This window comes from Phodopus roborovskii, unplaced genomic scaffold (assembly GCF_943737965.1).
Source record: "Phodopus roborovskii unplaced genomic scaffold, PHOROB, whole genome shotgun sequence".
NCBI lineage: Eukaryota > Metazoa > Chordata > Mammalia > Rodentia > Cricetidae > Phodopus > Phodopus roborovskii.
Window position 1 is genome coordinate 17,227,309 of NW_026126480.1, and position 13,155 is coordinate 17,240,463.

Genomic DNA, 13,155 nt, shown 5'->3' on the forward strand with positions numbered 1-13,155 from the left:
ACCAAACAAATTATACATTCTTGTTCCTAATATCACCAAAATAGATGTCTTGGAGAATAGCTTCCTGCCAAATATTTTTCCCTAAAATCTAATTGTTGTGAGCTCTTACTTCAGATTTTAAGCATTACTTAAATCTGTAGATGAGGAAAGGCCTCTAGATGTATATTTTCACTCATCTCTAAGAGTCTCCTTCACATTGTCTTTCCCCCAATGTCACCAGTGCAAATATTAATAATCAATGCTACTTTTGGGCTAATGGCTTCTTTTAAAACAGAAGAGTTCCTCCAAGGGATGACACCATGGTGACTGTTCCTCAGTCTTAGGCTCCCTAATATCAAGTCCCTTTCCCCTGAAAAATTGTTTCCATCTTATATTTACACAATGACTTAGGAGGATAGTTAGCTCTGTAAATGGGTAAGTCTTGTAGGTGCTTGGGGATAGAAGTAATGGAGGAAGGAAGAATGCTAGGTAATGAGCTGAAAAGGAGGGAAGTGGTCTCCAAGGGGCTAGTAGTTAGGGTACAGTATGAACAGATTGAATTTAGGGCCATACTGGGCACTGCAGGAGAATTAAGTATGTCAAACACAGATGCAGTTAGAAGGAAGTAAGGTAAAATTGGAAGATGACCTTTGTATTTGCACTCTCTACTGCTTCTGTATACTCACTGAAGCCCATGGAATCACAGCATGTCTGCAACAGTACATGTTCATAACAACATACATCTGATAGTTGATTTTAATTATGCATTCACTTTTGATTATGGAAAGGAAGCATCGTTCATGTTGTCATTGAAGTATTTGTAGTGACTTTCATAACAGTGGTAGTCATTTCTAAAAGTTCAGAGGCTTTTCTACCTTTCCTGATGTTACCATCCTGTGAGGTCAAAATAATGAGAATGTCATGTTACAAATCCAATCATATGTTGTTTTTACAATAGTTCTCCGAAACTGTGTTTTGGCGCCTGACCTGCAGTATGAAAAACTCAAATACAGATAAAAGATGAGAGTAAGAATTGGGAGGGGATGATAAAACTGTGGTTGGAGATGATTGTATAACTACTCTGTATATATTTCTTCTGAAGGTTAGGATCTGTCTGCTTCTTGAATAGTTGTCAGGATTTTAGCTTTTTGGCTAACTGTCATACCCTGACACATCTTGACCTGAAAGACTCCAACTTAGAAGACAGTGGGTTAAGGAACTTATGTGAAGCCTTGAAATGCCAACAGTGTAATTTACGGGTGCTGAGGTAAGCTTGAGCTTTCATTATAACTTTTGTCTGACCAATAAACAAAAGGTGAAATCTGAATTTGGTGTTCATAGAGCTATGGAAGCCTACTTTTCCTAGTTCATTTTTTTTTTCTTCAGTAAGGCCGCTCACTCATTCCCCATAAAACACTTTTCACTGTATAAGTCTGTGTCTCCCAAATGAAGGGAGGGGACAGACCAAGGACTGATGAACATTTAATATTTTTCTTACTTTAGGTCTGGGTTATATTGTGTGTTTGGTTATTGGTAGTAGGAAACAATGTTGGAGAAAGCTGTTGTACTTGATTGTTGATAATAAATCCCTACCATCTTCAGCTGTGGCTCAGAGCCACAGCTAAAGGCTGAGAAAGAACAATGTATCAACTGTCAACTGTCAAGGTGTGCACTCGCTGTCATGTACTGTCCCTCTTACTGGTGCCCCTCAGAGCCTCAAGCATTATACCTGGTCTGTACATTGGATGACAACTTTTAAGACAACTTTTAAGACAACTCTTATTTTCTAGTGAAAGTCAGTTAAGTTAATTTATCACACACAAAATCAGTGTAGATTCATCTTAAAAGTTCTTATAATCCCTGGACAATCTGCGAGTCAAGACTGAACCTTATTGCATGAAGGGCTAAGGTAAGTTGCTTCACACAAATAAAGAATAAAGTCTTAAAACCCAGGTACTCCCAGGTACTAGAGAAGTAGCTAAGTAGAAGACTAGAGAAGTCTTGGAGTAAGGCCTTCTTTTGTATTCTGTGACCCATGGGAATTTTTTTTTTTTTTTTTTTTTTTTTTTTTTTTTTTTTTAGCCTTAGGTAGGCTTTAAAAGCTGAAATTCACTTAATGTAGCACATCTCAGGACCTGATACATAGGTTGCATACAGTTGTGAGGGGGTCAGATTGAGATTTAGGATTAAACCTATATTATCTGGAAGTCAAGTGAAATGTATGCCACTGGTTCTTGAGTCTAAAAACGAAATATCAATAGGAGAAAAACCAGTGTTTGGTAGGAGAGATGTTCTTACAGTGCTGGCTGTAGATCTAAAACAAAAGCTTTGACATTAGAAGCAGCAGGACTTGATAAGACCCCTTTTTGTTGAGATTTGAATAATGTTTTCTATTGATGGTGCTCGAGGTTGATCTAAATAGGAAGCTTTCAAATGGGAAATGTTGTGACTTGACTTAGTAGAGCCAGCAGTAGGTGGAGGAAACACCCTTCTCCTCGTGAATTCACCATTTAGTGAATTTTAAAACTGTTTTCATACTTTTGAAGGCCCTGAGGGATGGGAAAGATGGTTCCTCTTCAGTCCTCTTAGCACTCTATCAGGGCCATGTGCTTTAGCTATCAAGTATTTTGTTTTATGTGAGGAGGCTGAATTTTCAGCCAAGATCTCCAAAAGTGGGAGACTGCCAGCATCTGACTGAGTAAACAGAGGTTGGGATTCTACAAAATGTGTCATTTTCCTCTGTCTGTATTGCTTTTCAGGTTGGAATCCTGTGCCCTGAATGTAATCCGTTGTCTGAAATTATCAGAGGCCCTCTACAGGAATAGGAGCCTGGTATTTCTCAATCTGTCTACCAATAATCTGACAGATAATGGGGGGCAGTCACTGTGTAAGATCATTGAAAACCCCAACTGTCGCCTAGAGAGACTGTCGTGAGTCGGTTTGCTTATAACTTATGAACTAGATAGGAATATGTGGGGTAACATTAGCTGGCATGTTTATTAATTCTGAATGACCCTCAGAGTTCTTCCTGTACTCAACTTTTTCTGTTTTGTTTTTGTTCTTGTTGTTTTTGTTTTTGTTGGGTGCTGGGATTAAACCCAGAACCTTGAACACACTAAGCTATATGGCCAGGTGTCCCTTTTCCATGTTTCTGTCTCTGTGCCTCCCTCCCCACCTTTCATGCACACAAGTGCCCTCTGTCTCTGCCTCTTTGTCTCTGTCTGTCTGAACCTCTGTTTCTACTCTCTTCCTCCCCCCCATACTCCCTCCCCTTCTCCCCCACTCCCTCTCTTTGTGTGTATGCCTGTGTGTGTTACATGCAGAAGCATTTTTAATACTTGTGTTTGTACAAGTACTATGAGTAAATTCATGACTGTATATACGGAGGCCAATACCTCAGAATCATCCACCTTATTTTTTGAGACAATTTTTGATTGGCCTGGACCTCACTATATAGGCTAGGCTGGCTGGCCAGCACAGGCCCCAGGGATCTCCCTGTCTCCAACCTCCCAGAACTGGGTTTAGAGCCACATTCTGCCATACTCAGCTTTTTACATGGTGCTGGTGATCAAACTAGAGATCCTCATGCTTGTGTGGCAAGGACTTACCAACTGAGCTATTTCCTGAGCTTGGGGTTCAGGGGGGAACTTGTTTTTTTAAAACAATTTTCCTATTTTCAAATTCTTCTAAACTCCAGTTTTGTTTCATTATGTCCTGTAATTAGACACAATGGAATTCACAATTTAAATGTCTGCCGAGGTTGATTCTACAGGAAAAGTGACCGGTATAAGTATCAGATAATTTCCTCATGAAATAAGTAAGGCAAGATAGTTGAACACTGAATAGATCCTTTTTCATCTGTTTCTCCTTCAGCTTAGCAAGCTGTGGCCTAACAAAAGCTGTGTGTGATGTTCTTTCCTTGGCTCTCACCAAAAGCAAGAGGCTGACACATTTATGCTTGGCAGATAACTTCTTGGAAGATGAGGGGATAAAGCTGCTCAGCGATGCCTTGAAACATCCACAGTGTACTCTCCAGAGCCTTGTGTGAGTGTCTGTCACCTTCCCAATATAACATAGTTTAGAATGAATGCATATTCATGTTCACTATTCAATAAAATTTTCAGTAATGCAACTTTTAAATGGCTCACAGCATCTTTGCAGCTATTTAGGGCTTTTCATATTCTAGGAATTGTTTCTTCAAAGGATCCAGTTTCTTCTTGATGTTTTCTATTATAAATGTCATACCTGATTATTATCATACGTACTTTATATACTAAAGATAATTTTTCTAGCTTTTTGCATTATTTCTAACTATTTTATGGTAATTTGCAGATTATTAAATTTTGAAATAGTTTACGATATGGTCTTGAGTCCCTTGGGCTAGTGTTGAACTTGCTATGTAGTCTAGACTAGTTTTGAATCTGGCAATTCTCTTATTCAGCCTCCCAAGTACTGGGATTACAGGCATGTACTACATTAACCCAGCCCAGTTGTATAATTGTTTTGCAAGTCATTTTGCCTCGTGAATCCTAAGGTATTTTTTTTTTAATCATAACTAGAAATGCCTTTTTTGAAATGTAATTTTACCATTTCATAATTTTATGACTTTTTAACACCTAACATGTTAAAGCATTCCAAATTTATTCTGAATTTAACACTTTAATATTGATGTAAGGGTTATATTTAACTTCCCCCATATATATGACATGTTATATCAAATATTAATGGTAAAACATGTCCTTTACTAATTAAAAATGTCACTAGTAAATACAAAGAAAGAATGCTTAGCTTACTCCTATTGTACTTCTCATGCCTGCCCCTCTATTCCATGTAGCTATTTCTACAACAGGTCCTATATGCATCTTTAGGAAAACAATGGGATTGCCATTTGATTTATAGTATGAAAAGCTGAGACGAATGTGGTTCACACCTGCAATCCTAGAACTAGGGAAACTGAGCAGGACAATTAATTGAGTTGAGCTACAGTGAGAAGGCCAGCCTGTGCTGTAGTGAGACCCATTTCTGAAAACTGGAAACATACAGACACTGGGATTGGCTCTGAAGAATGTGAGTCCAATTTATAAGAGTCTGGTATCAACCTAAATGACTCAGCAGGTTAGGCTGACAATAGAGGTCTGATCTGAGGAGTGTTCAGCAGATATGAGACCTTCCCTGGGTGGTAAAGACTGACCACGTGTTTCCTCACACTGTGCTTCCCTGTAGGTTGAGGTGTTGCCATTTCACCCAGGTTGGTGGTGAGTTTCTCTCCTCTGCTCTTCTGAGCAACAGGAGTTTGATACATCTGGACCTGGGATCAAACAGTCTTCACGACAGTGGGATAAAGCTTCTGTGTCATGTCCTTCAGCAGTCAACCTGCACTCTTCAGGAACTCGAGTAGGTTTTCTGTGACTCTGTTGTCCTGTACTTGGAAATGGGAGCTGTCTTTGGAGGGCAGGGGAGAGATGAAAGGAAGAACTCAGTGAGATATGTGTCAGATAAAGAGGATGGACCTGACTTTTCTCTCATTCTGCTAGAGCCAAGCTAAAGAAGCCTGTTTGGTTGGAACCAAAACTGAAAGCCACAGATAACGTTGGCCCCGTAATCTGCTTCCCTTGGGGTAAAGGGTCCAGAGGCATCAGACTGAACAGGAGCCGTTTTAGTTTTGATTGTGCCCTAGTAGATCTGTTGTCTGTGGGCTATATCCACAAAGCTGAATTTCTACTAGCTTTCCTTTCCATTTTTTTTTTCAAAAGGTGTTTGGTTTTTTTAATTACCATGTTATTGTTTTATATGTATGGATGTTTTGCCTGCATGAATGTGTGTGCTTGGTGCCCACAAAAGCCAGAAGAAGACTCTAGGTCCCCTGGGACTGGAGACAAAGACAGTTATGAGCCTGCATGCCACTGCTGATAATTGAATCAAGTCCTCTAGGAGAGCAGCTTATGCTCTTAACCACTGAGCCATCTTTCCAGCCCTCTGGTTTATATTTAAACTAATTTTCGTGTTAGTTCAGTATTCCAAGAAGCTAGAGGGGACTTTTTTTTAATATTTTGAGATTATAATTTATATATTTTTCTTTTTAATCCTACAATTAACTTTTTAAGGTAAATTTTTAGGTTTCCATGCAAAGTAATGGGGTTTGTCTCCATATGTATGTGTCATTATACTGTTTTCATTTGTTTCCTTGCCCTCATTGACCTTCCCAGTGCCCTACCCTTATCCAGTTAGTTTCTTTGCTTCTGAAATCTCTTATCTCCCTTTTTAGAATGCCCTTGCCTGGTAACTTTGCACCTAGTTATAGTTATAGTTTGCACCTAGTTATAGTTTTGAGATAGGTTCTCACTGTGTAGCCAAGGTATCTTAAAAGTCACCACCTTTTCTTGTCTGTCTCTTGAGCACTTGATACAGAAGACACCACTTCCTTGCCCTAAAGTCCAGTTTTACAACTAGCCAGTTTCATTCCTAAGTTCTTTGTGAGAAATATACACATTTGCATGACTTATGTACCTGTTATGTGATATATAGACAAGAATTGAGGTTTCCTTTTACTTGGTACTATTCCAGAAATCTTTACTTTAAATCATCCCATGGATACTTCAATGACTTAGGATATTTAATACTTCCCCATGTAATATTAAGTCCAAAGTGAAATAAGACTGAGGTGCAGCAATCTTACCCTACTTCTCCACTAGATCTTGTCATGATTGAGTCCTTAGACATATAGATCCAACATTTATTTTTATTTTGTGTATAAATGTTTTGCCTACATGTATGTCTGTGTACCACATCTATGTCTGGTATCTATGGAAAACAGGAGAGGGCGTTTGATCCCTGTAACTATAGTTACAGATAGCTGTGAGCATCCATGTGGGTACCAGGAAATGAACCTAGATCCTCTGGAAGAGCAGATGGTTTTCTTAATCACTGAGCCATCTTTCAGCCCCATAAGCTTAGCAATTTTTTTTTTCTGGTTTTGGTTTTGGTTTTTTGGGTTTTTTTGAGACAGGGTTTGTGGCTTTGGAGACTGTCCTGGAACTAGCTCTTGTAGACCAGGCTGGTCTTGAACTCACAAAGATCCGCCTGCTTCTGCCTCCCAGAGTGCTAGGACTAGAGGCATGTGCCACCACCACCCAAGCCCAACATTTCTTAAACTATTAAGCTTCTTGACATACACAGGAGTGTTGTCTTAACTGAACTGAATAATGAAAATTGTGATAGTTTGAAATTGGAATGTTCCCACAGAAATTTTGATGTTGAAATCTCGGTCATTAGCCAGAGGTGCTCTGGGGAAATGATAGAAAGAAACATTACCCATGTGGAACCTGCTTGGAGGAAGCAGGTTACTGTGACAGCTGTCCTTCTACCCCTGTATGTTCCTTACCTTTCCTGTTTAAGGTAATATTCTCTATGTAATAGCTTAATTCTTAAGATATATTACCTGCCACACCCTTCTACCATTATGCTTTGCCTCGCCTTGGACACTTTTAAGTATCTCATTTCAGGTATTTGGTAACAACTCTCACATGAGTTTACTGTGACTTCTAACAAATACCCACCCTACCCTCACATCCTTCAGGACAGGGTATACATGTGGGCTACTCTGAATTTCCTTGATCTTTTCTCAGCTTGATAATGGTTTATTTAATGGGTACAATTATTAAGCCTAATGCCTTTTTTAGGACTACAAAAACAATTTCTAAGAGACCAGTATATCCAAGGACTTTGCTCTGCTGCCTTCTTTCCTTAATATATTAGTTCTTGGTTGCCTTCATAGCCTCAGGGAAGCCACTCAGTCTCTTGGTTATAACAATTAGAGGAGTTTTTTTTTTGTTTGCTGTTTTAAAGAGGAGTCTAATGCTGAGGGGTCTGAAGGTGATGCTCTTACCCATTGATATGAAATGCATACGACATAAAAATAAAAGTTTAATGATGAATATGTTCCATGTGTTGATATGATATCACAGTGAAGGCAGTCATTTCCTGGAAGAACCTAGTTCAGTCTTGCTACCGAATAGCTCTTTCCTCCTCTAATATATTTCTTGTAGGTTGATGGGCTGTGTTCTCACGAGTGAGGGTTGTCGGGATCTGGCTTCTGTTCTTGTGAACAGCCCAAACCTGTGGAGCCTAGATTTTGGGAACAACAACTTAAGGGATGCTGGCCTGCAAATCCTGTGTGAAGCTTTAAAAAATCCAAACTGCCACATTCAGAGGTTAGGGTAAGTTCAGTTTTCCATTTATAAAAATAAAGTCTGCTTGGTGGTTGGTGAAGAAAAGGGTAATTTTATATGTGGAGAATGAAAAGTAAATGGTGCTAGAAGGTAAGTTACTCTGAGAAATAAGAATCTGGATTTCAAATCTATGGGGCTGTAGTTTGTATGCCCTTTGCTATACAATCTTCATTTCACCCTTTTTGTTTTTCTCAGTACCGCAGCCAGGTAAATATTAAATATTAATCTGATTTGGGCCTTCCATGCTCTGTCATTGTTCATATATTCCAATTGTCCTTGAATTACTTTTCCAAATTAAATTGAAGAATTTTTCTGTAGAATGCCAAGATCTTGAGACGCTTATCTCCTGTCCTTTTCTATATGCTTGTGTTCTTTCTTACTCAACTTTGAGATTTGCTAATTTGCCTTCACCTCTTTGATCACTGAGTCAAAGATTATGCTTTATAAATCCCAAACACAAATTATGAAACTTTGGGGTCTTTAATCAACCTTTAAAACTATAGTTCAACTAGCTGGCTTAGTATATACAGATACTTGATGCCAATGACCTTAGTTCAATCCCAAGTTGTATGTGGAACAACTCTTGAAAGTTTTCTGACTGCCATACATGGTCTGAGCACTGTGGCACGCACACACCTCCCCCCCATGAACACATACACAGTAAATACACAATTTAACAGTAGGATCCAACATAGTGTTTTTCTATACACTCTTCTCTCAAGCAGGATTTAATGTTTTTTGATTTTTTTTGTTTTTGTTTTTGTTTTTTTCCCCCTCTCATCCCTGCTTGTCAGGAACAACTTGTCTATCAGGCATGCTTTTGCTTGTACATGGATCTGTGGCTGGGTTTTCTGTCCTGCTCCATTAGCTGGTGTGATGTTCTACCTCAGCGAAGCACTGTGATGACCACAGCTTTGCAGTGAGCTCTGGAACCTACTAGAACAAATCTTCCCATCTTTCTCTTCAAGATAATTTTGGCTCTTGTTCTGTCCTGGTACTTTCCAAGATTTTATATTAGAACCAAATCCTTATATTTTGGGAGCTAAAACCAACTTGGCTGAGATTCTTTTACATACCTTGTATAATTTATTTTTCTAAAATACATATTTCAGTATCTCTGCTTATAAAAGATTAGGTTCTAATTTCTTGTGCAGTTCTCATTAAATTTTGTTTACATTATACTAATTTCATAAAATTAGTTCAAAAATATTTATCCATCTTCTTGAGAAAAATATTTTTAAAACTACAATTCTTGAATTTAATAAATTTCTGGTGAAACTAATTTTATGTTTAGATTATTTTGGTTCTAGATATAAATTTAAAAATGTATGCTTGGATTTTCAGTAGTGAGTCCTTTTTTATATAGTTTACCCATCTTACCTAAATTATGTATTTTATCTACTAAACTTCTAAGTTTGTATACTGACCTTTTTTATTAATACTGTCAGTTGGATCTTCTGTATTTGTTTCATTTTTTTCAAATAATGTAACATTGATAGTTCCTATTTCTTTACTCTTTTTGCTCTTAGATTTTCTATAGGCTCATTTCCCCATTTTTTTTTTCAAAATTCTTGAGTGGGGTGCTGATTGTACATTTTACTTTCTTTACTATTACATATATGTAAGGCTACAGATTTCCCTCAAATTATTGCATTATCTTTGTCCTGCACAATTATTTTATGCACAGTTTGGGGGTTATGTTTTGAGTCAGGATCTCACTATGTAGTCTTGGCTGGTCTGGAACTCATTATGACTCGCCTGCCATTGCCTCCCTAGTGTTGTGATTATAGGAGTGTACCACAAGCCTGATAATTTTAAAGTGACTGTTACACAATGAATTACTGGCAGTTCTTAGTACTTTGTTTTAAGGTGTACTTGTACCTTGTGCTATAATCAGTGTGCACATGAAATTATTCTGAGTGGGTAAACTGGAGGCAAAAGTGAAATTAATATTAGTTGGTTGGGATAATATCTTGTGTAGAAAGTTGTGTTTAAGTTATTTTGTCAGTTCCTACATTATTGGCTTGAACAAGGGCTCTTGACCAGATGGCTGGTTGATTTAATTATGCCTCTATTCTGATCTGGAGGCAAGGGAGTGAGCTTCAAATGTATGATAAAAGTATGACTAATCTTATAAAAGAATAGTGTGTGTGTGTGTGTGTATGTGTGTGTGAGAGAGAGAGAGAGAGAGAGAGAGAGATAGGTGTGTGTTATGTGCAAAGGAGGACAACAGGTGTTTCCTTGTATCATTCTCTATCATATTTCCTAAAGAGATTCTTTCAGAGATAGTCTCTCACTAAAGCTGGAGCTAGGCTAGCAGCTAGAGAATAGCTTCAGAAATCCTCTGTCTCTGCCCTTTGTAGTCCTGGAGTTACATGTTTGGCTTTTAATTGTGAGTTCTAGGGATAAGAAACAGGCTTTCCATGCTTGCATAGCATGAATCATTACCCACCATCCTGCTTAATAGTGTTTTCATTTGTATATTTTGTCCAACTTGGCACAAACTAGAATTATCTGAAAAGAGGAACCTTAATAAAGAAAATGGTCTCCATTAGATAGACCTTGTAGGCAAGTTTTTTGGGTATTTTCACATATGTATAATTTAGTATATATTGTATGACTTATATACATATAAATTATATAACTATATATGTATATATACATATGTGTGTATATATATACATATATGTATATATATGTATATATATACTTTTTTATGTGCATTTGTGTTTTGCTTGAATGTGTGAGGGCATTGGATCCCCTGGAACTGGAATTACAGATAGTTGTGAGCTGCCATATGGGTGCTGGGCATTGAACTCTGTGAGTTCACTGGAAGAGCAGTTAGTGCTCTTAACCACTGAATCTTATTTTCTTGATTAATGATTATAGCTCGTTCTAATCAGTATTAATAATAAAAAAAACCCTGAGTTGGATATCGGGGTAAATGTTTAAAGGTCAGAGAAGCAGAGCAGCCAGCCACTAGAGAATTCTTACCTCTACCAATGCTCAGACCAAAGGGGTGATGCTGTCCTCAGTCTGCCTCCTCAGAGTGCCTAAAGAGAAAGGATTCTACAAATGTGTTCTGACTTCACAAGTACCATTGCACATATGCCTATACACACATGTTTGTGTGTGTGTGTGCATGCACAAAAAACCCCTACAGACACACAATTGAATTCAGTTGTTTTATAGTATTATGCTTGTATAATGCCATGGACTTGTGATTATGAATTGTAATTCATATCAGAACGACTATATTATAGAGGGGATACTCCCTCAGCCTAGACACATGGGGGAGGGCCTGAGCCTTGCTCTAAATGATATGATAGACGTTGAAGACTCCCCATGGAAAACCTCACCCTCCCTGGGGAGCAGAAGGTGATGGGATGGGGGTTGGCAGGGGGAACAGGGGAGAATGGGAGGATGCAGGAACTGGGATATGTAAAACAAGCATGTTTCTAGTTTAAATTTTAAAAATTATATAAAAAAGAAAGGATATGTTTAACAAATAACAAAAGTCTCATGAAGGTTTCTGTAGTCCTTGAATTTACTCTAGCTATATTCATGTGTCTTTTTTAATTTTAAAAATTACTTTTCAGTGTTCACAGATCTCTTAAGTGGAATAAAGTCATTTTTCTTTTTTCTCTCTTCCCTATAGATTGGAAAACTGTGGTTTAACCTCTGTTTGCTGTCAGGATCTCTTAAGTCTTTTTTATAAAAGCCAAAGTTTGGTACAAATGAACTTAATGAAGAATCCACTCGGTTATGACACACTTAGGAAGCTATGTCAAGTCCTGAGGTCTCCAACATGCAAAATTAAATTTCTAGCGTAAGTCTTCAATTGTTTCTCATATGGGATATGTCCTTTGTTGAGGGATTTAGGCAGCCATTCTTTTATTGATGCCCTCAGAATCAACCAGCTGCATTTTGGTAAATAGGGTTGGAACCAGATCACCTCAGTTTGAATTCTAGCCCCATCTCTGTTCAACTTGGGGCATGACCTAATGTCTCTGTAAAGGAGCCTCTTCGTAAAATGGATCAACTGAAAAGAATTTGTCCATGGGGTCATGAGGATCTGTTAGACTTGAGACTGACACAGTGCCCAGTATAATAAACAGGGATGTGCTGCCCATTCTCCTCCCTGAAAGGTTTCCAGGAGCCCTTGTTAATTATAATTTCCCTCTTCTATATGCCACTTCACTTTGCTGCATCTCCTTCACCGTCCCTCCCGTTTCCACTCGCCACCAATGTTAAATTCCCTACTTTAGCCAAGAGGGTTTTTTGTTTTGTGTCTTTCCTTTCAGGTTGGACAAAAAAGAAATTTACAGGAAGAAAATCAAGAGGTTTCTGAATGATGTAAGAACTAGCAATCCACAACTGGTGATTATGCCACACTATTGCAATACAGAAAGTGGGTACTGGTGGCAGTATTTCTGAAGACCATTCACGTGCCTTTAAAAATTAAAAAAAAAAAACTGCAAGAAATCTTTAATATGTAAAAATCACTGGTCTATATCCAAAGCTACTAAATTACATTTCCAGGAGGGATAGGTTACACACTTCTCTGTGAAATGTTTGTTGTTTTTCACACAGGGGTTGAGAAAATAAAGCAAAACCAACAAAATGCTGTGTCAAATGTCTTTATTGGCTCCAAAGAGTGAGTATCTTAAGTAACTTCTCAGTAGTTGAGCATTACTAGTGGGAATGCAATTCTGCAATGAGTACTCTGTAACCTCCTGTTACAAAAAGGAGGTTTAATTTTAAAAGGACATAAGGCTTTTGGGGTTAAAACTGAAGATTCATTTGATAAAATGACACAATAGTTAACCTGTGAAGAATTGTTAGGGTTATTTAATAAAGCTGTAGAACAAACCACCCAAAACTGTGTGGTGAAAAGAAAAAGAAAAAGGCCCACTATTAGAGATTTAGAGTCAGGGATGGAGATACA

The 13,155-nt window shown here is 38.0% G+C and overlaps 1 protein-coding gene across 1 annotated transcript in view; it reads left to right on the plus strand.

The window, feature by feature from the left end:
- Nucleotides 1-12,673, plus strand: part of Nlrp14 (NLR family pyrin domain containing 14) — a 29,028-nt gene extending 16,355 nt beyond the window's left edge. Inside the window, 7 exon segments of the mRNA XM_051191991.1 lie at nucleotides 1,082-1,246; nucleotides 2,739-2,909; nucleotides 3,853-4,023; nucleotides 5,203-5,373; nucleotides 8,025-8,195; nucleotides 11,866-12,036; nucleotides 12,512-12,673. Coding sequence (XP_051047948.1) covers nucleotides 1,082-1,246; nucleotides 2,739-2,909; nucleotides 3,853-4,023; nucleotides 5,203-5,373; nucleotides 8,025-8,195; nucleotides 11,866-12,036; nucleotides 12,512-12,644 — 1,153 coding nt within the window. The 3' untranslated portion in view covers nucleotides 12,645-12,673.
- The last annotated feature ends 482 nt before the right edge of the window (nucleotides 12,674-13,155 follow it).